The 27,332-nt window shown below is 41.4% G+C and overlaps 1 protein-coding gene across 1 annotated transcript in view; it reads left to right on the top strand.

Moving 5' to 3' along the window:
* The first annotated feature begins 757 nt into the window (after positions 1 to 757).
* The window catches only part of CERS6 (ceramide synthase 6), a 294,381-nt gene continuing 267,806 nt past the window's right edge, over positions 758 to 27,332 (top strand). Inside the window, exon 1 of the mRNA XM_055308130.1 lies at positions 758 to 1,016. Coding sequence (XP_055164105.1) covers positions 847 to 1,016 — 170 coding nt within the window. The 5' untranslated portion in view covers positions 758 to 846. The remainder of the gene's footprint in view (positions 1,017 to 27,332) is intronic.

The raw sequence follows: 27,332 nt of genomic DNA, 5'->3' as shown, positions 1-27,332 counted from the left end.
AACAGCACCTAAGTGCCTAATTCCACGTACCGCCTCATACATTAGAGGGCCTTGTCCCCTGGGGGGGGGGTGGTGGAGGGGGGCACTGGTGTAGTGATGCGCAGTAGTAAAAGGGGCCCCTCTCTCTGTCCCTCGTGAATCAATAAATCTTTTAAAAAGATCGGGAAGGTCAGGGATGGGGAAAAGGCAGGGATGCCTCTCGCCAAGCATCCCGCGCCAGTTCCTGATCTGCAGCCCGCCTGCCCGAGCGCGGGAGCGCAGGACTTTCTCCGCCACCTCTTCCTCCCCGGCTCCTCGGCCCCCCGGGCTGCCGTGTCTCCGGCCCCGACCCGCACCTGCCTCCGCAGCAGCGCCTGCGGGCGCGCGGGAAGCCGAGTCCCGAAGGTCCCGCGGGGGCAGGCGGCTGCGCTCTGAGCATGTGCGGGCGGCGGCGGCGGCGGCGGCGGCGGCGGGGGGGGGCGGGGCGGTTGCCCCGGGTCGCGGGTCCCCGCGCGGAGCGGAGCGCAGCGCGGCGGGCGCAGGCCGGGCGGCCGCGGGAGAGCCGAGCTCGTGCGCCGCGCGCCCGGGGCGTGGGCGAGCCGGCCGCGTGGGCCTCCTGCCCGGCGCGGGGCGGGCCAATCAGCGCGGCCGCCGGCTGCCACGTGACGGGCGGGGCGGCGCCTTCCCGCGCGGCCCGGGGGGGAGCGCCGGGGCTCGCCGCGAGCCTCCGAGAGCAGCGGGCGCGGCGGCGGCGGCGGCGGCGGCGGCGGCGGCGGCACAGGCTCGGCCGGCCGCGCGCATCCCCGGCGCCCGGCGCGGCGGCAGGCTCGGGCCGCGGGCGCCCACGAGCGGAGCGGACAAAGCAAGATGGCAGGGATCCTCGCCTGGTTCTGGAACGAGAGGTTCTGGCTCCCGCACAATGTCACCTGGGCGGACCTGAAGAGCACGGAGGAGGCCACCTTCCCGCAGGCTGAGGACCTGTACCTCGCCTTCCCGCTGGCCTTCTGCATCTTCATGGTGCGGCTCCTCTTCGAGAGGTAAGCGGGGCCGGAGCGCGCCTCCCCTCCCTCCCCTCCCCCCGACACGCGCACACGCGCACTCGCACGCTCGCCGCTCCCCACCTTTGTGCTCGTCGCCTGCGGACGTCCTGCGGGGGGCGCCCGGGGAGAGGGCGCGGAGCCCCGGGGTCGCCCGCGCCGCCGAGCCCCCGCCCCCCCCCGACGGCCCGGAGCGCTGCGGACGCGCGGGAGGGCGCGGGGCGGGCGCGGGCGGGCGCGGGGCCGGGGGCTGCCGGGGGCGGCCGGGGGCGGCCGGGGGCTGCCGGCCGCTGCTCGCTCGCGCCGGAGACGGCGAGGCCCTGTGCGGGGCCCACGGCCCGGGGAGGGCGGGGACGTTGCGGGCGTCCAGCAGCCGGGTCGCCGGCGGCTTTCTGCACGGCGGCAGCCCGCTGGCGTGAGACGGAGAGATGCTTCCTATGAATAACCGTGAACTCCGGGGCTGTACCTGACGCCCTGGAAACACTCCACGGAACTGCTGTCGATTGTTCGTACCGTAGGATTTCCGGATTTGGGATGAGCAGCTCCACCGCGTCCTGTGGCCAAACTTGAGTGAACTCTTCATTAAAGCAGTCTCCGTCGCAGAACTAGATTTTGCGTGCCATGCACCCCCCGGGAGCTGGGGGAGCAAAACCGGGACGGCGGCACATGCTTCTGTCTGTCCCTCAGCTGAAGTCCTGTCCTCCCCCTTCCCCTCCTCTTCCAGCCCCCCCCGCGCCCCCCCATCGGGGGAGGCTGAATGTCTTAGATCTCAGAGTTCAGACTCCCATTTACCACGCCTGCTCCACCTCTCTTGCCCTGCCCCCAACGCACCTTGGTTTTGTTTCTTAAGCTTTTGCTGTTATTTTGTTTGCTGTTTCTGTTTGCCTAAAACCGCGGTCGCGGAGGCCGGAATTTGCCTTTCGTGGCATTTGTTGCTGGAAATGGCAACAGAAAAAAGCAGCTTCATGGGAGCAAAAAGTCTTCTTCTTCTTCTTCTTCTTCTTCTTCTTTTTTTTTTTTTTTGGTCAAGGAAGGTGTGTTTTTCAATGGGCAGTGTTGATGCTTCCGAACTAAGCTGTTCACATGCAGAGATTGAAATGCACAAAGGAAACAGACTTAAGGACCTATTTTAAAACGATTGAAGTGCAGCGCGGGTGCTTCATTGATCCTAACTAGTGCTGACTCTTATTGTGGAAAAGTGGGTGTGTTTGCAGCTTACACTTGCTTCTAGAGCAAATGTTGACTTACAGAAAATAGGAATACATTATCTAACTTTGCAATCCCTCCAAAAACAGCCTCTCAGGAACAGCAGGTTGTTGTGTCGATACTTGCTTGGTAGGGACTCCACACACAGTTGCCTAAGGACAAGGGATCAATTCTGGCTGGGCTCGCTGGCAGTCAGCTAAAGCACCTGAAAAGGTGTGTAGCCTTACGTTTTGGATAACAAAAGCATGCAAAAAGCTGACTCCAGGCCATTCATTAGGTTGGGAAAAAGGTAAACTTACCTTTGTACTTAGACTTTCTCTGCCATAAAAACAAACAAACAAACAAAAAAAAAAAACTTAAAAACGAATGTCATTTAAGTTGAAAACTGGAAGTTTGTCATTTCTCTTCCTGAACATTTTTTTTCCTTCCTTCGTGCAATCCCATGACTTAAGAGTTCATACAAAGGATCAGCTGCTTTTTCAACTCTCAGTTACATGAATGTCCTCGTGGTCCTATGGAGAGATTTTCGTTTCTTTCAGGCCATGGATTCAAGTAGAAGTGAATGTAATGGCCTGTATGGAAACTCCAAGTTTGTGATTAATGTTCAGAATGATAATCCACTATGGCCCATATACCACAGGATGCTACTGACTTTTGGAAGGGTGTCTACTTTGTTTCTTCTTGCGGTAGTGACAGCTCCCTCTTGAACCATTCAGACTCCCTGGAGTCTGAAAATCCAAGTGTACAGTTGTATCCGGAATTACAAGTTCTGCGTGTTCCTCCTCTTCTCACACCTAAACAACACATTCTGGCATCCAACCTGTGGCCTTCATCTCAGCATCCATCAAGGGCCTGAGCTTGAATCAGCTGATACTGTTATTGATACCACTCCCTCTCGGAACCCTTTTAAATGCTGTTCTTAAATCTTTCTTTTGTGATAGTCTGTAATGTAGAGGATGACTTAAAGAAGCCTGTTTTGAGTCCCTTTGTAAACTGAAATGCTTTTGTGATAGAAAAAATTCCCCCTGTTCTTTTTCTAAAAAAACAAAAAAATTATTTTTCATTTTTGGGATACGTGGCTGGCTCCGTTGGAGAAACATGCAAGTCTTGATCTTGGGGTTGTGAGTTTGAGCCCACGTTGGGTGTAGTGATCACTTAAATAGATATTTTAAAAATGTATTTTTCATTTTTACTTTTTAGGATTCTATTTTTTCTGTAGTTCTGTTGTCATTTGTTTCAAAGCTGAGAACATATCTACGAAATACCTCATTATCCAAGATCTTTATTTCCATTAAATGAAGTCTATAATGCCTTTGTTGAGGCTCAAATTGTGAATTTGAATACCTTCTTAGTCTTGTTTTTCTGTTTATAAAGAGAGGAACTAAGGGGCGCCTGCATGGCTCAGTCAGTTGGCCTCTGCTTTCGGCTGGGGTCATGATCCCAGGATGGGATTGAGCCCTGCATGGAGCTCTCTCTGCTCAGCGGGGAGCCTGCTTCTCCCTCTCTGCTTTGCCTGCTGCTCTGCCACTTGTACACATCACATACTATCTCTGTGTCAAATAAATAAAAATCTAAAAAAAAAAAAGAAACATTAAAGAACGGACTGGATTGAGTTTTGCTCCATTGAACAGGCTTATTTTTTTGTTTGCACTCCACTGTTGGGGTGTTGACAGTGGAGGCATTGGTGGCCAGAATGATGCTGTGTTATAGTACCATATGGGCAACAATATGGACGCCCAGCATGGTTGGGTAAAAATGGAGCAGTCTAAATTCAGTGACTTTTGGCTGAGTTTGTGAACAGCCCAAAGCTTGGTGGTTTGTAGCGTAGCCTTTATACTGTACTTAACTCTGGGTGGGATGGGAAAGGCCACTATAGATATTGATTGACGAAGTGAAATGTCTGTTGTTAAAAACAAAAACCGAAAACCAAAAACTTCCTAGTTTCTCCTAGAAAGATAATTGTAGGGTATACCGTTATGTAGTTAGCCTGAGGACAAACAAAATATTATTTATTTATTATTTTACATTTTTAAAGAACTTTAATTTCAGTAGAGTGAGCGTACAGTATTATGTTGGTTTTAGGTGTGCAATGCAGTGATTCAATCGTTCTATACATTATTCAGTGCTCATTATCATATTGCTTAATAATGTAGCATTATCATCTATTTGATGAATTTTCTTGATTTAACCCTTGTTTAGGCTTAATAAGCCATTCTCTGGAATTATAATAAATACTTCTTCCAGATTCACTTTTTGGAATGTGTTGCTGTAAGGCACCAGGGTAGCTTGGTTGGTTAAGCATCTGACTTTGTCTCCGGTCATGATCTCACGCTCCTGGGATTGAGCCCCAACTGGAGCTCCATCTGTGCTCAGTGGGAGCAAAGAATCTGCTTCGACCTCGTCCTCTCCCTCTTCCCCTCCTCCCTGCTCGTGCAGTCATGTGTTTTCAAATCTCTCAAATAAAATCTTGAAAATAATGTATTGCTATAGTGTTCATAAATGTGGGATTAAAGTTGTACTGGATTTCTGTTTGGGAACAAAAATTCTGTGAGTTGTTGTTATAACAGGTAATGTTAATGCATTTTCTTCCCATGGGTCTAGGAGAGAGCTGCAGGAAGTATTGATTGAGAACCGGAACATTCGAATTCTGGTCAAACTTACCTCACACTGGGGCAGCCACCTAATATCTCTCTGCCTTATTTTCTTATCTAAGCAGTGAAGCAGATGTCCTTTGTAATCTAAGGTTGCTTTCACCCCCTCAATTATTTGATTCCTGTAGGTAGTCTGTATATTATTTGAAGCTTGTTAATTATTATCTCATGAAACTTAGAGCAGGCTCAATGTCATTTTTTTGCAGGTAGAAGTAAGTCATCTATGAATAAAAAGATATTTTTCATATGAGTATTTTAGCCACTGGCTTTGTTTCTTGTATTTTTCAGTTATGATCTGAATTAAAAGAATCATTTGGCCTATTATCATTTGTGCTCCGAAAAGCTACAATATTTCGGAGTAATTAACAAAGAGATTCTGCAGAGAAAGCAGTTGCTCTCTTTCCTTAGACCGTATTTAGATGGACCCTAGAAGAGACCTGGCACCGCTTGTGATGACCGAGGATGAAATGAGAAACTCATTCCTGGCAGGTTGGCTCTCAGAGTTCCTAGCTATGTGAGAAGTATCATTTTTCAGGAGGCGGATACCATGTTGCCTGGCTCATTCTGTCAAATGACCTGCTGCCCTCAAACCTTCAAGAAACTCAGGGGATGTCTCAGGGGATGTCTTTCCAATGAGCTTTTTCTTAGGGATTTACTTAGTTTCTTTGCCTTGCTAGCAGCCTTGGGGAGGCCCTGTAGAAGGAAGATGGGAGAGGGGAAGGGAGGGAGGGGAAAGGGATGTGAAGGTATTCCTGATGGTTGAGGTGGGGAGAGGTAGGCGTGAACGTCTGCCATGAAAAAGCCAAGTATCAGGTGAGTTTGATTTCTGAAGGATATTCCTATAATGTACCTTGTAATGAAGACACTGACGTCATCGGATGTATTTTGGAAGGGATTGCGATGGACTGAATGTTTCTGTTTCCTCAAACTTTGTAAGTTGCAATCCTAAACGTCAAGGTGATGGTTTCAGGAGGTGGGCACTTTGAGAGGTGATTAGGCCACGTTTGGGGGGGGGGGGCGCTTTGTGAATAAGATTCTGTCCTTATAAAAAAAAAAAAAGGCCCCAGGGAGCTCCTGCCTCTTCCACCATATGAGGACACAATAAAAAGATGGCTGCCTATGAACCTGGAAGAGTGTTCTCACCAGACACCAAATCTGCTGGTGCCTTGATTTTGGACTTTCCAGTCTCCAGAACTATGAAAAATAAATTTCTGTTGCTTATAAGCCACCCAGCCTTTAATATTTTGTTGTAATAGCCTAAATAGACCAAGACAGAGTATTTGATAACAGTTTATGTATGAAAATGTTTTTCTTCTCATTCAATCAACCTTGGATATTTAACTCTACAAATGTACCTGTTTCGCTTGTTAAATATGGTATGATTCAGATTAAAACTGTGGACACCTGCTTTGCCAGACTGGTATTAGAGGCAGGAGTTGGGGTCAGACACAATAGGTTGCTCCTGTAGTTTCTGACAGGGGAAGGAAAGTTGGGTTACATTGGATGCTTTGTTGGAAAACAACCTAAAATCAAAGGGATGGTATTCTTTGCAGAGCTTTGGTACAGCTTTCTCATCTTGCAAAATAAAAGGTCTGCATTTACAGGGTGCCATAGTTTAGCTACTTGTAGTAGATTGGTTTATGGATAAAGGGCATCATGTTACTCCTAATGCACAATTCCTTAGAATGGTGAGGAAGGAAGGTAAGAGAATTTTAAATTATCACAATTGATTTCATGTCATCAAGGATTTAGTGGTACTAGCACTTTGAGTTCACTTAAGACTTTGCTGTTGAAAGTATCTGAATCCTTCCTGAACTGGGTAGGTTTGTTTCTGTTGGATTCTAGTTTGTAAGTGGTTTCTCTTCTGTGATGGAGAAGGGCAGGTGTCAGTGGAAAGGAAATAGGTTTTAAGGTGAATTTCTTCCATCAGCAAACCTGCCCCAAGGCTAATCAGAGATTACTGCACTGTCCTCGGGCTCTGTTCACTTTATTTTATTTTTTAAGATTTTATTTATTCGGGATCCCTGGGTGGCACAGCGGTTTGGCGCCTGCCTTTGGCCCGGGGCGCGATCCTGGAGACCCGGGATCGAGTCCCACATCTGGCTCCCGGTGCATGGAGCCTGCTTCTCCCTCTGCCTATGTCTCTGCCTCTCTCTCTCTCTGTGACTATCATAAATAAATAAATAAATAAAAATTAAAAAAAAAAAGATTTATTCATGAGAGACAGAGAAAGAGAGAGAGAGAGAGAGAGATGCAGAGACATAGGCAGAGAGAGAAGCAGGCTCCACGCAGGGAGCTTGATGTGGGACTGGATCCTGGGACTCCAGGATCACGTCCTGGGCTGAAGGCAGATGCTCAACCGCTGCACCCAGGGATCCCTCTGTTCACTTATTTTACTTTACCTGTTCACACTTTGTTGGTGAGCATGAGAATCTAGGCCCACCTGGCACACAGAAGATTCTAAATGTTTATTTCATGTGCTCAAATTCGTTCTTCTATCTCTAGGCCAAACTAGATTTTCTAAAGCCTTTGGTCATCTATTTCTTACAAAGTCATGACTCTCAAAATTTTACTGTTTTTCCTCCCTCCTGTCTTCATTTGATCAGTTCATTTCTTAGGTGCTTTTGAGTCAGGATATCAGGATCCCAGATTTTGTATGCCAGTAATGAGTTGTGTCGTTTAACGTTTCTAAGGAGTTTCTTTCTTTCTTTCTTTCTTTCTTTCTTTCTTTCTTTCTTTCTTTCTTTCTTTCTTTCTTCTTTCTTTCTTCTTTCTTAATAAAAATAAGTAAACAAGATTGTCTCTTGTAGCACAGGATCCTTCTATACTAGTGAGGCCCTGAGAACCCTTATTCCTAAGATTTTATTCTTTGGTGTCCCTACCCCCTTAAACAATTTCATAAACTCTTTTGTAGTAACTCTTACCTACTATCATAATCTTCGTTGACTTCATACACCTATGTTTTGGCTTGATTGAACACAAAATGGTAATTCTCATAATGTCTTTTTGGGATGGATCATTAGTACTGCTCTGGATGATTGAGTGCCAGGGTACACAGTCTGAAGCCTCTGACCTGGTGCTCACCAAGTTTTTTTTCTGATGTTTGACAATTGTGAATGACTGTAGTTTTAATGAATGACTTTCTGATCTTAACTTTGAAAGTAATAATAGCAACTAATATGTTTCCTAATATGAGTTTGTTACTTTACATGGTCTACTTCATTTAATCCTCTCCTAAGCCCTGTGAGGTAGATATTAATTTTCCCAATATTTTACAGCTGACACTAAGGATTGAGAATTTAGGAGAAGTGCCTAGCTTGACACAGCTTAAAATAGAAAGGTAGGCATTTGGAACCAGTTTTGTTGATCTCCTAGTAATTTTGGTGATCTATTTTAAAGTAGGTATCGTGAGATCACGTTGTATATCTACCATAATTCCTTTAACCATCTCCATATTGTTGTTGGACATTTAGGCTGTTTACAGTTTATGTGTATAATTCTTTCAAATCCTGATGTCTTCCTAAGGGATGTTTTTTAGAAGTGCATTTCTAAGCCCAAAATGGTAAATATTTTAGCATTCCTGGGAGATACAAATTGCCAGATTGGTGTCTAGAAAGATTATATCCATTTGTACTTCCTTATCAGCATGCAGATTATTATCATTTGAGGAAATTTTTGCTTTGCAAGTTGGAAAAAAGTTACTGTTGTAATATATGTTTTTATTATTATTCACAATGAACTTGTTTCAAATATTTACTAATCATTTGTATTTTACTTTCTGTGAATTCATGTATGTTTTCTAATTGGAAGAGCTTCCAGCATCTTTTTGGTAAGAAAGTGGTGACCTTTGAATTTTTTTTTTTTTAAATGCAGAATGGTCATGTTTTAGTCAGTTTCTTGGGTCCTGTGTTTGCACTTTATATTTCTTTCTGCTTTCAGCCTCCCTCCCACAACCTGAGTCATCATCACCAGGCAGAAAGCTTCTCAGATTCTATACGGTGGAAGGGATGCAGTCAAGAGGATGAAGTAGTATAATATCCTGACTTTATTATGCAGAATGAGGCAGAGAGAAAGCGCTGGGAGGAAGTTTGAGGGATTAAGATTGAATGGATTTTTATGATGGAAAACTCAGAGACAGAGCCTAAACTCTTATATTGTTTCTCTGAATGTTTGGTTAAAAGTGACTTATTAGACATTAGTCATTAGGGAAATAGAATTCAAAACCACAGTAACATACCACCCCACACTCATTAGAAAGAAAGAGAAAGAGAAAGGAAGGAAGGGAAGAAGGAAGGAACGAACAAACAAATGTTGGTGAGGATGTGAAGAAATTGGAACCCTGTGCATTGGTGGTGGGAATATAAAGCATATAGCCACTGTAGAAAATAATTTGGAATATCTTCAAAAAATTAAAAATAGAATTACCACATAATGAGCAATTCCACTTTTGGTATATGCCCAAAAGAATTGAAAGCAAGAGTCTCAAAGAGATATTTGCGCACTTAATATTCTTAGCAACATTATTCACGATAGCCAAAAGGTTGAAGCAACCCTAGTGTCCATCGGTAGATGAATGGACAAACAAAATGTGCTATGTACATTCAATAAAATACCATTCAGCCTTAAAAAGGAAGGAATTCTGACACATGCTAAAGCATGGATGAACCATGAGGACATTATGCTCAGTTGAATAAGCCAGTTGTAAAAAGACACTGTATGATTACACTTATATGAGGTACCTAGTGTAGTCGGATTCATAGAGCTGGAAAGTAGAAAGGTTGCCAGGGGCTAAAGAAAGGCAGCAATGGTGAGTTATTGTTTCATGGGTATATATGTTTCATGGGTGTATTTCATTTTTGCAAGATGAAAGGGTTCTGGAGATGGATTTGATTGGTTGCTCCATGTGAATGTACTTAATGCAACTGTACACTTAAAAATTAAGATAGTCTTAAGTTTAATTTTACCGTCTTACCACATCTTTACCACAACTAAAAATAATAATAAAAAAAATAAGATTCACTGACTTTAAAAAGTCACTTACTTGAAATAACTGGTTTCATTTTCTAGGCTTGACAATTTTCTAGGTAGGAACAAAAATCCCAGTCCCCTTGATCTCACTTTCATCAGGTACTATTTTGCTTCTGTGTTGGTTTTCTTGTAAAATGCACAAGCCTCTTGTGGACCAGGAGAGCCCTTCTCTCCAGAATCACCTGGCATGGTTTGGTGGGAGGTGAGGAGTGATGGAAGGAAGGTTAAAGTCCAGAGAACACTTAAGTACCCTGGGCCTTTTGGGAAGGTACTTCAGCCAAACAACTTCCTTCAGTCTATGCATTAATATGACAACTTAAAAATCTGTAAATAGGTAGGTACAGAAGGGAATACAGTGTCTTTAGAAAAGCAGAGGATCCAGCTCTAGGATTAAAGTAAAGGCATCCCAGTGAGTTCATAATCCATTTAAAACAAACCAGGATGATAGGATACAATTCTAGTAAGGCAGGTGGCCTAGGCCACAGATAGATCCAATGGAAGCTCTTCTGGGGAAGAAGATCAGATCTGACCCTTTTCTCTTTCAGTTTAAATTTACATCTGTTTTTATAAGCAAATAATTTAAATACTTGAAAATGTGAATATGATTTTACTCAAATGCTGCATACTATAAGGTAATTGGTAGTAAGCACAGGCAGGCACATATTATTGAAAAGTAGTATTCAAAGTTTATGCTAATGTTTGTTCATTGTCCAAAACACTGCTTTCTGTAACTCATCTATGAGAATATTTGGGGACAGTTCTTTGTCTTTTAAGGAGAACTTTCTTTTTCTCACTACTAGCCTTCAAATGGACTTCTCTTGGGCAGCCCGGGTGGCTCAGCGATTTAGCGCTGCCTTCAGCCCAGGGCCTGATCCTGGAGACTTGGGATCGAGTCCCACATCGGGCTCCCTGCATGGAGCCTGCTTCTCCCTCTGCCCGTGTCTCTCCCTCTCTGTGTGTGTCTCATGAATAAATAAATAAAATCTTTAAAACCAAAAACAAGGGATCCCTGGGTGGCGCAGTGGTTTAGCTCCTGCCTTTGACCCAGGGCGTGATCCTGGAGACCCGGGATTGAATCCCACGTCGGGCTCCCGGCGCATGGAGCCTGCTTCTCCCTCTGCCTGTGTCTCTGCCTCTCTTTCTCTCTCTGTGTGACTATCATAAATAAATAAAATTTAAAAAAAATCAAAAACAAAAAACCAAAATGGACTTCTCTTGAACCTCACTCCTGCTTCCCATTCCTGCTTTTGCTTTTATTACCTCAGAATTGGATTGTGGGGGCTGTTTTGGTGGGGGTGAGGTTCGAGATAACACAAATGGTCTTTCAATACCGGAAAATGCATTCCTTTACTAGGTAAGCTTCGTTCACACAGTGACCTCGGAATAACGTTTGTTTGTGACTTGTCAGTGTCTGTATAAATGTCACATCTTATCTTTGAGGTTTTTCAGGTTACAAAGATTGTTGCTGTGCTGAAGCTGTGATTGGGATGCTGTCTCTCCCCCATTTTCTCCTTCCCCTTTCTTTCTCCCTCTCTCCTCCCCTTCCTTTCTTCTCACCACTGGTACCTTTAAAAACACAAGAAGATCTTGAGAGCAGAGGAACAGCGTAGCGGTAAGAGTTGGGGGGTGGCGATGGAGAAAACCACCTAAAGTCTTAGTCTATGGCACTTTGGCAAGTATCAGAGTAAAAGCTGCCAGCTAGTCTAAGTGGCTCTGTAGATCTTGTCTTCATAGATCACCATTTCAAAGCAGAATAAAGTGACTTGGTGGTTTAAGCAGAGTAGCAGTTTCGGACACAGTAGCTTGAGTATAGGGAAATTGAGAACCAAGCAATCAGTTGCTTAGCCATTATGGGGATTAAGAGAATAGAAGGGCTTTATTCTCAGTGGGTGTGTATATCTTTGAGTATGTGGGTAGATTCAAGGGTGACCATATGTTCAAACTGTTACTGTTTCATACATTTGCAATTAATTACAAATGTGGTACATTCCTAATTCCTAGAATCTAAAAGAAAATGGATGGGATATCACAAAGATTATGGAACTTGGGTTAAAATCCAAACAAACACTGCCCTTGATCAGCTATATAGTAGTGGGCAGCAGATTCTCTGAAATTTGATGTCCTCGTTTGTAAAATGGGGAATGTGATATTGGAAGTCTCTCTGTGAAAATCTATTTAAGCAGGACTCAGTAAAAACTGGTTCTTAAAAATACACATTGTATCAAAAATGATTGATACCATAGTATAGTATTTAGTTCTTGAGAAGTAACATTCTGTAATGTGATTTAATGTGTTAGGTGTGTGGAGGGGGTGGAGAGAGGGTGCAGTTTATAGGGGCAGAAGGACCTGTTTATATATTTGATCCTGAAACTGGAGATTTACTTCTGTTGAAGCGTAAATATTTAGAATTTTAGGCAGGCATCGAAGCCCTAATCCTTTCAGCACTCTGCCTATTTAGGGAATGCTTCCTTAAACTTTTCTTCTCAACTGTTAATATTGATGTGGATTTTAGGGCAGAGATTTGCTTGTGTTTGGTGGCAGAAAACTATTTCTTTTTTTTTTTTATGATAGTCACACACACACACAGAGAGAGAGAGAGAGAGAGAGAGGCAGAGACACAGGCAGAGGGAGAAGCAGGCTCCATGCGCCGGGAGCCCGACGTGGGATTCAATCCCGGGTCTCCAGGATCACGCCCTGGGTCAAAGGCAGGAGCTAAACCACTGCGCCACCCAGGGATCCCTTGTTTTTGGTTTTAAAGATTTTATTTATTTATTCATGAGACACACACAGAGAGGGAGAGACACGGGCAGAGGGAGAAGCAGGCTCCATGCAGGGAGCCCGATGTGGGATTCGATCCTGGGTCTCCAGGATCGCGCCCTGGGCCAAAGGCAGGCGCCAAACCGCTGCGCCACCCAGGGATCCCCAGAAAACTATTTCTAATGGTGGGATTTTGGACAAGCGATGGGCAGCTGTGTACCACTTGGAGCCTGAAGCTCCCTCGGGGGCTGTGCCTTTGGAGTGGGCCCAGGGAGATGGTCTTTCTGTGGCTGGACTTTGCTTGGGAAGCTGCCATTTAGTGGAGGGATGTCTTAGGCAAGTATCCCAGTCTCCCACTGCCCCATCTGGCCCCAACGTCCTTGTTTTATTGAATGTCGACTCAAGGGAAAATTGGTTGGGTGTTCAGTTACTGGTAATGACAAAGATCAAGTTGGCCGTTTTTATTGATATAAGGACTTGGGCTGAATTCTAGCTATGCCACTTACAGCTACAGATCTAGGGGCAAATTACTGAATCTCTCCATGTTTAGTTTCCAACTCAGAGGGTTGTTGCAAGAATTAAATGAGATAATGCATGTATTGTGTTTAGAGCAATGCCTAGTGATGGAAGTAGTTTCTTCTAGTTCTTCAAGTTTAGTCACAGTGCACACATGTGTCTCCCCCTGCCCCCAAATCGCTTTCTGAGTGATTGTTGGAGCCCTGATTTCCAGAAATTTCCAGGCTTTGTCATTAGATTCTGAAAGCTTTTACTGGCATTACCTTTGTGTCATGAACATGTATAGAACAATAGACTCTATTCTTGCTTTTTACTGATTGGGTTTGGGTTTTTCCTTCCCTATTATATTCTCTGTCTCTCTCCCTGTCTCTTTCTTTCCTTCCAAGGAATATTCGGAATCTTCCAATTGTGGGCAGAAAACAACTGTTAGCCGTTTGGTAAAGAACTGGGCCGTGTCCACCTCACGCTCATGTAAAGCACTTTGCTGAGATTGTATATTACATTTAGATGGCTCAGAAATATTTTTTTTCTAATAAGAGTCTCCCAGAAAAAGGAAAGCCTTGAGAATATTTGTCAATTTCTTTCAGAATTGTAACCCTAGTGGATTGTCTTGATTTGATTGTTATTAAGAAAAAAATTCAGTCTAGCATCCCTGGGATTATCTTTACGAAAATGCAGACATTCAAAATTTGCTGAAAATAACAAATGTACTTATTTTTTTCTGTAAGAGAAACAAAGCACCTCAAATTTGAACTTGCATTGGTGTGAATATGACTAACCTTCCCTCACCAAGTTAGTTTAGAAGGTGGTTGCAGCTGCCTTCTAGTATAGGCACTTTTTCTGGCTCTAAACCACTTAAAAATAATTTGTAAGTAGTTTGCTGTGTAAATAATTGAACAAGCCTGTTAATTTTTTTAGGCATTGATAGAGGGTATCGTAGGATGATCAAATATGACATTTGTCTTGGATTGTATTTTGAATGAGTAAGGCAAAAATGAAACCACAGTGCTGTAGAATGACAAATTACCCAAAACTGCTATTTTAATTCAGTAGTAGTTTAATAGAGTCAAAGTGTTTCTACTTAGAAAGGGAATTGAAAACTCACTCACTTAAAAATGTATGAGTCTGTTGTATGTCAGACACCAGAGATCAGCCAAATTGGGGGGATGGTGTTGGGAGACAGGGTGCATGCAATAAGGGGTGCATTACCTTTAGATTAAAAAATAAAATAAAATCGACTAAAAGTTGATCTGCTTTTTATTAGCACCATGGAAAGCTAATTCTAAACATAGAATGGTAGAGTGTAAAAATATCCCTCTTTGGGGTGCCTGGCTGGCTCAGTTGGATAAGCGTCCCTGTCTTGGTTTCAGCTCAGGTTATCTTACGAAAGATAAGATAAGATAAGATCTTAGGGTTGTGACTTGAGCCCGGTTGTCGAGTTCCCGGCTCAGTGCAGAGTCTGCTGAAGATTCTCTCCTCCCTCCCTCTCTCTGCTCACCCTGCTTGTGCTCTCTCTGTCTAAAATAAATAAATAACATCTTTAAAAAAAATTACCCGTCCTCACCAGGGCACACTGCTCCTACCACTGGCTGTGCTCCCAGCCTCTTGGAACACCACTGCCAGAGGCTGGTTTAGGGCACAGGTGTTCTGAAAGCCACCCTTTGAGAAATACTGGCCAAGTTAAGAATCTTTACCTCCCATTTTATATTTTAGGATTCCGAAGCCCATGGAGATGAAGTGACTCGTCCCGTTCACCCCCCGGGGCCTGGCCCAACCTGTGCTCAGTTGGTTTCAGTTAATCTGGGGCTGGCCTGGGAACGCCTCAGTCCAGAAAAAACTGGAACAGTTGTTTGCCTCACCTGCCTGTTGGCCCTGTCGGGCCTGTGCTGCTCTGCTCCTCAGCCAGGGGTATTCCGGTGAAAATGACAGCTCTGCGTCTCCCCAAGGGCGAGTGAGGGTGGGTAGGAGGAAGCTTCCCTGGGGATGCAGGTGCTGTCTGCCCCCTGAAGTGCACCACATTCCGTGGCCCTTTTTTTTTTTTTTTTTTTTTTGATAAAGGGAATGGAAGGGCTTTGGTGAAGTGTGGGTTGGCACTCTGGGGGGCAGACCTCAGGGCAGGACAGCCAGGGCCAGGCCTGGGGGGTCTCCTCCCGGGCACGTGGATCCTGTATCGCTGCATCACATGCACCGTGGTGTTTTGCTTCCACCTCCACCCCTACTTGGGCGGCCGCCTGCAGGATTGTCCCGGGACTGGGGAAGAGAATGCGCATAGGTGTGCGAGGGGTGGTTTTTACCAGGCAGTTCTTTCTAAGGAGCATTCTTGCCGTCAAGTGGTTTTCTGATGTTCATGGTTCTGTTGAGCTTTACACCGTGTAATGCTTCCTTCGCTCGTGGTAGGTACCTGTGGTGCATTTGAAGTAACTGGGCTCCTGCAATAACGAGTGCAGTGAACTGTATCTTAAGGGTTGAACAAGGGAAGTGTTTAGACATTTCAGGGCTCAGACATTGCTTTGCTCAGAGGTAGGCTTCGGCTTGGGTCTCAAGCCGGCAAACGGCTTGCAGTGACAGTGTGCGTGCCCCCCTTCGGCCTCCGCCTTGGGCTAGAGTCAGCCACGTAAGATTTATGACCGCAGCTTATCCCTCCTTTGAACTGCTAGCTCCTTTTTGCTTAGCACTTCCATAATCTTTTTACCTCTTCCTCTTGCTCAGAGCCTCCTCTGTGTTCAAATCCAAGGTGATAGCTTGAGCAAACTGAATCTCCTGATTGGTTGACCACTTTATACCATTTGGTCCCGAGCCCTGGAGTTACCAGCCCTTCTGCTATTCCTCCCATTTCCCAGGGCACTAGCAAGTTTGGGCCAAATCCATATAAAAGGATAGTTAAGAAGTGCTATCAGCTCCCCCTCGGCTTATTTATTTTTTGTGTGTGTTAAAAAATATGTCATAAATGTTCTTTTTTGTTTTCAAAACTAACTTCATGGTTTTAGACTTTTTTTTCCTGATTAGAAAAAGAAAGAAATAGAACTGGTTAAGTTCCACAGTTGTTGATTGTGGATTATTGTTTGGCAAGAGTTGAAGATGATAATTCTGTTCCATAAAAAGCAGAACCAAACCTGGTTGGCCTTTCTCTCAATCAATATCCATTTTATTTTCCAGCCAATGTCTAATTCTTTACTCAGGGGTCAAATCTATGGAATGTCAGTTCTTTGACATTGTCTAAAGCTTTTCTGAATTGGATGCATTTAACTACTAGAAACTTCTTATGCCCTGTTATAAAAGCCAACCTAAAAGAGCCAGGAAGCTGCTCTGAATGGGAATTGCTAAAGTACGTAGTGTATGAGGATACATTTTGGGAGTTGACATAGATTATACTTAATATTTGCAGGTGAAGCTAAGCACAGTTTTTTTTGGATTTGAGGCTCAGTGTTTAGATTTGTGGAGAGAGTGAGACCGAGAGAGAGAGAGAGAGAGAGAGAGAAACACACTCTGCTATGTGTATATACCAAAAGAGAGCATAGGACTTGGACTTTGGCTTAAAATCCCATCTTGGTGGAACCCTAGTTCAGCAAATACATCCATTAGTAAACTCAGCACTCACACATGCCATCATCACTTGGGTAGCAAACATTCATATAGTATTTCTAGAGAAGTATTTTATTTTTCCTGAAACAAACTTTTTCTTTTTTGTAGTGGGAAGATAAGAGGTAACTTTAATTCCTAATCTATGCACCAAAGTCCAATATTGACTTTAAGGTTATTGGTTCCTTATGAAGGAACTTTGGTACTTACCACCACATGCAGTGCCATCTTTCTTGTAAGGTTGTGCGTATGCTGGGATAAATGTGTTTATGTACAAAATCTGATTAGTATTTGGTTATACAATTGAATAAATTAAAGCAGTTATTTGGAAAGGAATGAGAAGAACATGTGAGAAAGTGAGAGAGAGAGAGAGAGAGAGAGAACCAAAATCAAAACACCCCTTTTCTTTCTCACCTTATGTAGTAACTTAGAATGTTTTCTAAGAATAGGCATTAACAAAGGGACAAAAATATGGTATCTTTACATCTTTTTTTAAAAAACAAGTTAAGGATATTAAGCAGGGGATAAGTGAATAAGTTGGTTGAAATGCTTCTGTATTCTGTTCCTTGAATGTGGAAAGTTTGAGGATTTGTGCTTTAAGACAATGAAATCAGAGCTATCATATACTTGGGATTTTAAAAAAAGCCTTGTATTTTGAATACTAAGTAGTTATGATCTAGAGAAACTGTGTTTTGAAAATACATTTTTTAAGCGGGGGAGGGGCAGAAGGAGAGGGGGAGAAAGAATAGGCTCCATGCTCAGTGCCCAACCCTGAGATTATGACTTGAGCTGAAATCAAGAGTCAGGCACTTAACAGACTGAGCCACCCAGGGGCCCTGAAAATAATATCTTTAAGACTTGCTGTGTTTGTATTTTTAAAATTATACTCACCCTAAAAGCATGTAACTTCTTCCTCTTTTTTTTTTTTTTTAAAGATTTTATTTATTCATGAGAGACACACAGAGAGGCAGAGGCATAGGCAAAGGGAGAAGCAGGCTCCTTTCAGGGAGCCCAATGTGGGCCTTGATCCCAGGACTCTGGGATCATGACCTGAGCCCAAGGTTGACGCTCAACCCCTGAGCCACCCAAACATCCCAAAAGCATGTGACTTCTGATGTACATTTTCCTTAGTTAAGCCCATGTTTGATTATATATTCTATTCCATTTGTTCATCTTTCTTCTTCAGGAATACCAGTTATAATGTTAGATTTCTTTAGTCTGTCTTTCATATCCACCTGTTCTCTATTATCATTTAAATAATTTTTCCATGTGGTTTTATTAATTTTTCTCTAACCTATATAACAGGTTTCTCTTTCATTCATGTTTATCTTGTTTTTTTTTTTTCTGTTGCATTTCATGCTGTTTAATCTTTTCTTAATCTTTACCTTCTCTTCTAAGGCTATGTCCATTTGTAATGTTTTTTGTACTTATAATCACTTTTCTGAACTCTAGTATCTCTTCTTTGACTTTTATTTATTTTTTTTTGAAAAGTGATCATGTAACCTGCAATTGCTTTCAAATTTTTATTTGAAGATCTCCTATGTTCCTGTGGGTATTTTCATTTGCTTTCTACTTGTTGTTATTTAGTGATTTTTATGCCTACATTGTTCAGGGTCCTACATATGTCCTTTAGTCCAAATCACAGAAAATACCATATCATTCTTTGCTTATTTCTATAAAGGAGGAGATATTGTAAAGTCAGCTTGTTAACATTTCTTATTGCGTTGGGACTTACAGCATAATTGAATGGCTTTATTTTTTTAAAGACTTTGTTTATTTATTTGACACACACAGAGAGAGAAAGCACACAGGCAGGGCAAGTGGGTAAGGGAGAAGCAACTCCCCACTGACCAGGGAGCCTGATGGGGGGCTTGATCCCAGGACTCCTGGATCATGACCTGAGCGAAGGCAGATGCTTAACCAACTGAGCCACCCCGGTGCCTCTGAATGGTTTTCTATAAAAATAATATCAGAGTAACTGGGTAGCTCCATTGGTTCAGTGGCTGACTCTTGGTTTAGTCTCAGGTCATGATCTCCTGGGTGTGAGATTGAGCCCCGGCATTAGGCTCCTTGCTCAGTGGAAAGTCTGCAGGGATTCTCTGTCCCTCTCCCTCTGCCCCTCCCTGCCCCGGCCTCCCCATCACTCTGAAAATAAATAAATAAACCTTTAAAAAATATATTTTTTATTGTTGAAACCTTCAGTATTTTGTAATTACCATTTCCTGAGTCTGAAATGTTCAAATAGCCATAGCATTGTAGTTATGTACAAAGTTTTCAGAGCCTTTTTGAGCTCTGTGGTATGACTGTATTTTTTCCAAATTATGCATGCTAGAGATAATGAAGTTTTCACACTAATTTTGAATGGGACTTCTGAATTTTTCCTTTTGTGTTTTGGAAATGTAAAACACAATGTACAGTGAATCTCTTGCTGTACTATTATCCTGGTGGTAGCTTTGTAATTTCTAATCTATTAATTTTAATTTGTGGATTTTTAAATGTTCAGTGTTTAACATGATTAATTATACTACAAATCAACTAGTATTTGAAACATTTTGAAATTTAAACATATAAAACCTCTTATTCCATTTTAAAAATTACTTAAAGAATTTCCTAGTGTTGTATGTCTATAATTTCAGAAGTAAACTCCCATGGCGGAAAAAAAACAAAAATTTTTCATTTTCACTATTTTCTCAATTCAGCTCTCTTCCCTAGATGTGACTAGTATTAGCAGTTGATATGTATATTTTTTCAGAGCCTTTTTTTTTTAAGATTTTATTTATTTATTCATGAGAGACACAGAGAGAGAGAGACAGAGACACAGGCAGAAGGAGAAGCAGGCTCCATGCAGAGAGCCAAATGTGGGACTGGATCCCAGGTCTTCAGGATCAAGCTCTGGGCTGAAGGCGGCGCTAAACCGCTGAGCCACCTGGGCTGTCCCCAGAACCTTTTCAATGCATTTGCCTACCTACCTACCTATCTATACACATGGAAATACAGTTTGTTTAAAACATTAATGGTATACTCTAAGTTCTGTCCTGAAACTTTTTTTCTTTTTTTAAAAGATTTTATTTATTTATTCATGAGAATACACAGAGAGGAGAGAGAGAGGCAGAGACACAGGCAGAGGGAGAAGCAGGCTCCATGCAGGGAGCCTGATGTGGGACTTGATCCTGGGTCTCCAGGATCACGCCCTGAGCTGTAGGCGGCGCTAAACCACTGAGCCACCGGGGCTGCCCCCTGAAACTTTTTTTTCACTTAATATTGCATCTTGAAGATTTTCCATGGTTGGAGGATGTAGAGCCACTTTATTCTTTTTATTATAATTGCATGGTATCCCATTGTTTGGATGTTTCATAGTTCATTTAACTGTTTTTCTCTGAATGCTGTTGGAAACAATTCTATAACATCATTTTTGTAGAGAATTATTTTTACTTAGGTGTATTTTCATAAGTAAACATGGAAGCAGAATTTCTAGGTCATATGATATACAAAGTTAAAATTTATTTAATGCTACCAAAACCTTTGAGAAAAATCATATGTTTTCCAGTACCCTCACAACACCAAAAGAGAAAAATCTCTCCATCCTGTTGTAACTTGCTGCAAATATGAAGTAATTTTGTCAGACTGCCCTAATCTATACAGAAAACAGCTGTTTTAACATGATGATATATCCAAGGAACAGCAGGTTGAGACTCTGGCTGGGAAGGAAATTTTATAGTATGCCATGAAGACATTTTCACTTTATTTTTTTTAATTAGAGAAATGGGAATAATAATCATAAGATACAATGAGAACTTAAGTTTATAGTTTTGAACTTTGTGGCATCTACTACAACCATTTCTTTAACAAACCTTTTTCTCTTGTATTTACACCCTTTCCAACTCATTGCCTTTGGCTTACTTAGGTAATAAGATTGGTGAATGTATTGTTACATTCTTTACAACAAATAAAAGGCAGTTACTGGTTTATTAAATGTTACTATCTTGTGCAAGAAATCACGAAGCAGGGAAATCTCTTGTATGAAGTTTCCTAATAATTTATTATCTAAGTAGTTACTTTATGATTCATCTCCTCTGACAGAAAAACTTTCAGTCAACAAATAATAAGATTCAACAAGTAAACTAGGAATCTAGAACTCAAGAGAAGATTTAATCAATAAATTGATCAAATAAATTGATTAAATTAAAATTGATTATAGGGACGCCTGGGTGGCTCAGCGATTGAGTGCCTGCCTTCCAGCTCAGGGCGTGATCCTGGAGTCCCTGGATCGAGTCCCACATCGGGCTCCCTGCATGAAGCCTGCTTCTCCTTCTGCCTGTATCTCTGCCTCTCTCTCCCTGTGTCTCTCATGAATAAATAAATAAAATCTTAAAAAAAACTTGATTATATTCTTTATTGTAGCCAACTGTCCATAGCATCCTACCTCCTAGTTACCATGTTATCTCATTATGGCTTTCTGTTTAGGGAAAAGGTGTGTTCTTACACCTGCAGAATGGCAATTGTTAAAATTTTTTAACCTTATGTAATATTCAAATATACAAAAAGCTAAAAAAATAATGGTATGAACATTCTTTTGCTCACCACCTGAAATTCAGTAATTAATGTATTTTACTGTATTTTTTCTTTTTTTTCCCGTACATGCAACGTAAATTGCAGCTATTATGACACATCATACTTAAGTACTTGAACATACATCCTTTGTCTAAGGATAAAGACATTCCAGGATAGCTTTATAAAAGTAGCTCTTTGAAAATGAATTTTATATTGTAGAATTTATGTATTTTTGAAAATCTTTGAAATATATAGCTTCAAAGCTGTAGGAAAGTTATTTATGGATTTGGTTAAATTATAAGGTAAAGGAAGACCATAAATTTCGATTCAATGACTAAATTTAATGAATATATAAAAAATAAGGCTAGAAGTGATACTTTATTGAAATATGTGTAGGTGATTATATGCAGTATTTTGCTTGGTATTTCATGGAAGTTGTGTCCAAGGGCTTGAGCTGGGAAACCATACGTTCATAAGAAGTAGCTAAGTAATTATTCCTGAATAATGTTTCTTGGCTTTAAAAAAAAATCAGTGTAAAGCACATTGACTTATAAATCAAGTTGTTGGACTCATTTACATCAAACATTTCTGAAGATTACTGGCTCCTGCCCCTGATGTAGTGTTTACAGTTTTGTGGGTCATGTTTGGTCTTGCAGCATGGTAGCTTCAAGTCTCCACATCAGACAAGCAGGGTATGGTTACCCCCTCAGAATGCACGTTCAGACTCATTGTTACTTTTGGCTAAGTGAGCACAAGGCATTGAGTTGGAAAGGATTTGAATATATAACATATACATTTGTTAAATAAAGGTCACAGTAGATGTTGCAAGGTTAAAATTATAAGCTAAAGTAAGTTTGTATTTTATAATTATTATATTTCCCATTTCTCAGGTACAGAAGGAAAGTAGCAAAAGAAGTTAGCTCATCTCCCCCAAACCAATTCTTGGACAGAAGGACTTTCAGCTTCAAGCTGCTGTATTAACTGTGCTCCTCTCTAGAATCTTCTTTTTTTTTAAAAAAAAAAAGATTTTTATTTATTTATTTTGAGAGAGAAAAAGTACATGTGAATTGAGTGGGGAGAGGGGCAGAAACGGGGGAAGAGAATCTCAAGCAGACTCCACACTGAACACGAAGCCAGTGTAGGGCTCCATCTCACCACCCTGAGATCACGACCTGAGCAAAAATCAAGAGTCGGAGGCTTAACCAACTGAGCCAGCCAGGCACCCCCAGAGAATTTTCTTTTTCTTATTATTCTGTTATCATCATCTTGCCCTGTATAATTCTTGAGGGAAACTAATGCTAAAAAGTCAATACATGCTTATTTTTGGAAGAACTGTCAAATGGTAAAATATGGCATCAGGTGAAAACTAAAATTCCCTCCTCACAAAAGACCATTTGCATATATTTTCTGGACAATTTTCTATGCATATCCAAACATCTGTATCTTTCTATAAATGTTATTTAATGCAAACTATATACTTTCATACTTTTTCAATTCAGCGATTTTGTGGACTTTTAACATATATACATAAAAAACATATATAATACACAAAATATATTTTTAATAATTTATTTAACCTGTCCCCTATCATTGTATCTTTAGGTCATTTCCAGTTATACAGTGTTAAAAGCAATGGCTACAATGGCTATTTTTGTACCCATGTGTTTGTTTACATATGAATTACTTAAGGATATATTATTAGTGTGGAGTTATTGGGTTATTTTGAATTTTGATAGGTATTGTCAAGTTCTCCTAGGTGGTTGCATCTGTTCATATTCCTGCTAATTAAGGAAAATTTCTAATATGTGTGATTGAGTTTTCAAATGTTTGCCAATTGACTATGTGAAATATGGTATCATTTGAATTTATCCTTATTTTTAAGTGAAATTAAGCACATTTTCATATGTTTAAAACTGTTTTTAGTTTTCTATGAATTATGTGATATTTTTGTCTTGTGGAGGGGCTGTTTGTTGATTTATACAGGCTTTCTATGCAAAAATAAATTAACTGTCTTTCATGTATACTGTAAACATTTCTTATGTTTTTTTAATATGTCTTTTAACTTTATGATTTTTTTTTCAGGCTGAAGATTTTAGTTTTTTCTGGGGATTGTAATTACTGTCTTCCCTTTAGAGTACTTCCTCTTGCACTTGTCAGTTTTCCCAGGAAGCAGCCCTTCTCCCACCTGCCTGAAGGTGGTGAGTCTGCGACCCACGTGTTGAGACCTGAGCAATAAGATGGAACTGCTGGTCCTATTTGGTTTGCAGATTTTCACTTAATCCACTTTTATTTATTCATGAAAGATAGAGAGGCAGAGACATAGGCAGAGGGAGAAGCAGGCTCCCTGCAAGGAACCTGATGCAGGACTCGATCCCATGACCCTGGGATTATAACCTGAGCCAAAGGCAGACTCTCCACTGGATTTAAGTGATCTTGTTTTGGTCACTGTGTGCTTAATGTCCCAAAGGTCAGATCCTCTGTGACTTAGACTTTCCTGGTGTAAACCACTCCTCCTCTGCTGGGGCTGGGGAGACCGGTCACCTTGCATTGAGGTCTAAATCTTGAGTTGACCCATTCCCTTTACAGACTTTGGACTAGTCCTTCTGTTCCACAACCTCCAGAGGTATCCCTTGCCTACAGTTTTTGAGTATGTCTGGTATTCTCTACTCTAAAGACTCACTGCTCAAAGTACAGACTGCAGACACTAGCAGTCTTCATCCCTGTCACCAGAGAGTTTGTTAGCCAGGCAGCACTTAGGGCATTAGCCCACAACTGCTGACTCTGAATCTACAGGCTTAGGATTGCCAGGTGGTTCTTGTGCATATGAAAGAGTGGGATGTCTTTCTTTGACTCGCACCTTTGGCAGGCAGGCAGGCAGGTAGGCTTCGGCTTTTTCTGATTGGCTGGGTCAGTTACCTTTCACTTGTTGGCTTGCTGTCTTCCAAAATTTGGGATGATCTCTTACCTGTCACTATTGTCTTTTGTCCTTTTGGAAGTTTACCTTGTTTATTCTTTTTTTTTTTTTTAGATTATTTATTTATTCATGAAAGAGAGGCAGAGACATAGGCAGAGGGAGAAGCAGGCTCCCTGCAAGGAACCTGACGCAGGACTTGATCCCAGGACCCTGGGATCATGACCAGAGCCAAAGGCAGACTCTCAACCACTGAGCCACCCACGTGCCCCACCTTGTTTATTCTTTATGGTGGTTTTATTGGGGTTTCAAGAAGGCTTAGAGATTTAAAAAAACATTTATTTACCTTGTTTAACAAAAACTTTCTCCTCTATTATGTTTTTTAAAAATGTCTGAATCTTTGTTCCTTTTGAATGCTTTAGTTTTTCCTCCCAATTGGCTAGTCAGTGTCTTAATGTGATTTATTAAATAATCCATATTTTCCTCTGATTTGAAGTCTTCTGTTATATACTAAATTTCCATTGCATTTTGGCTACTTTTTATTGTCATTTTATAATATCTCTTACTGCCTGGTAGTACTAATTCCTGTCCATTTTTAGAAGACAGAATTATAAATTGATAATGAGTTATTATTATCTCTGAGTTAAAATAAATGATTTATTTCCCATTTATTTAGTCTTCATTTTTATTCAGTTCATTTTTATGTTTACTTATTCAAAATGATAGGGTCATCAGCATGTTTTAATTTCTAACTAGGTTTTTGACAAGGCAGATATGCCTTTTCATATATACTCAAACATACATATATATATATGTATATAACTTTATCATATAGATTTTATTTTCTTGGATACTACAAATGTGAAACTTAGTATAATTTGATTCCTAGGAGAATCTATTTCTTTCCGTCTTCTGAGAAGGGTACAGTGCAAACACTGTTAAATGCAATAGAAAGTTGTACTGCATGGATATGTGTCACAGGCAGCTAGTGTGCTCTGATTACCTTTACCCAGGACTGACATGTTAACTGCTCACTGAGACCTTCACTACTGGGCTTGCCTGAAGCCTCTCACATTTGATTTCTACCACCGCTTATTGGAGCTGAGTAAGTTAAAGAATCTCTCTGATTCTGTGAGATGGAGATCATATTAACCTCTCAGATAGGGAGGATTGGAGATAATTGCAATAAAATGCTTAACCAAATCCTTGGCCCATGGTGGGTACTCAGCCAATGGATTCTGCTTCTTGAAATTTGTGAGAGAAGTAGATGTGGATGAGTCTTTCAGAGTATTTTAATCGACAGGGGCATTGGATTGCTCATTCAGATATGCTAGTAGAATAAAGTTTATATGGGAATCTTCCCCAGTGTCTTTGCCTTAGAGTACATAATTGAGTCTCAGTTGTCCGTGTTAGGAGGGGAAATGATATGAGCTAACAACAGTAGATAATATCTTAAGCCTTTAAGCATGACTGAGAATTCATTTGACAATTATCTTTGACAAATATAATACAGAATTTCATAGCTGGAAGAGAACTTTGAGATTACAAAACCCTTTAACTTCACAGATGAGAAAATAGATCTGGAGGCACAGTGACTCACTCAAGATCACACAGTGGTGTGAGCTTAGTGGTAAAGTTAGAATCAGAAAACAGGTATGTTAACTCTTAGTTCTGTGTTTTTTATTTACTTTTTATGATTATATTTGCTTATGTCCAAATCTAAAGCTTCTGATGTGCCTGAGAAACTGATGTCTAGGACCCTAGTCAAGTGTAGGTTTAGGGTGCATAAGCTTGAAGGAGTGGAAACACTATTGAACTTTTTCTTTCTCTCTCTAATGTTTTCAGAGCCAGATACTCTCCTCTGACTCACAGGTGCAGATTCAACTGTGTGATACTGCGTTATGGGCCAGTAAATTTTGGGTGAGAAGTAGGACTGGAGAAAGAGTAGGTATATATTGAAGTCAGAATGAAAGGGAAAGTCGGGACCCTGAGATAAGCCAGAGTTGGTTGGGGACATAAGTACCTGCATACAAGTTCCAGGCATGGTGTGGATTCCATGTTGAAAAGACAAGGATAAAGCCTAAATGTATATCATGGGCAAAAGCAAGTGCTTAGAAAGCCAGGTGGAATGCAGCACAAAGCAGGTAGGGAGGAAACATCACTTCCGCAGAGGCTGAGCCCCACACTTAGAGGTGCCTGCAAGGGGGATCCTGTCCTGGAGAGCTTGTGGTTTGAGAAGGGCAGTTACAAGCCATCAACAGGGAGCCAGCTGTGTGCTTGAGCAACTCTTTTGCCTTTGCTCAAGAGTTGTTTATATACGAGTCAGTTGGGGTCAACTGTAGCTGGTTGGTGTTCCTCGGTGTCAACATTGAATAGAGCAAATAAAGCAATTTGTAGGCAGTTCCTGACTCGTCATTAGCTCCAGGTCTGAAGCTGGCTTTTAGGAAATCATACGGCTCCCACAGCTTTGCTTTGTAATCCTACAGACTCATTTTGCTTTTGACTTTAGTGTTGAGAAATAAATGCTTAATCTCTTTTATAAATTAAGTAGGAATAACACTGAAATCATGGCCAGGCTGAAAGACCAGTTGTTTCCCCCAAATATCGATTTACTTTCTGAGTTAATAAGCCATTCATATGTAAATGTGAACATCTATTATCTTGGGTCTTGATGAATTTGAAATAGTACCAGCATGAATACATTTGATTAAGAAGTAAGTTCGAGTTTAAAAGTTATTTCTCTTCAGGAAACAACAAGCTAAGCTTAGGTTGAATAGGCTTAGAGAAATCATTAAAAACATTTTTCAAAGACACTCAAAAATTCTGTGACGAAGGCCTTAGAAATTCAATAAATATGAATCATTTTGATTTGTAGAATTCATAGATGGAGCATACGGTGTTGAAATATTGTGGCATTTTAACTTGAATCATGGTATTTTAGGGAAAAAATTAAATGAGGTTTTAAGTTTAGACTTAGGGAATCTTTTGTTGGGTTTATAGTGACTTAATTGAGATGAATTAAAATGAATGTTAACATACCATTTGCTCACTGGATTTAAGCAATTAGTTATGGTGGATTGGATCAATGGACTTGGAAGTCAGTGGGATAAAAGGCAC

Source organism: Nyctereutes procyonoides, unplaced genomic scaffold (assembly GCF_905146905.1).
Source record: "Nyctereutes procyonoides isolate TBG_1078 unplaced genomic scaffold, NYPRO_anot_genome, whole genome shotgun sequence".
NCBI classification, from domain to species: Eukaryota; Metazoa; Chordata; class Mammalia; order Carnivora; family Canidae; genus Nyctereutes; species Nyctereutes procyonoides.
This window is presented reverse-complemented; position numbering and strand designations above follow the sequence as displayed.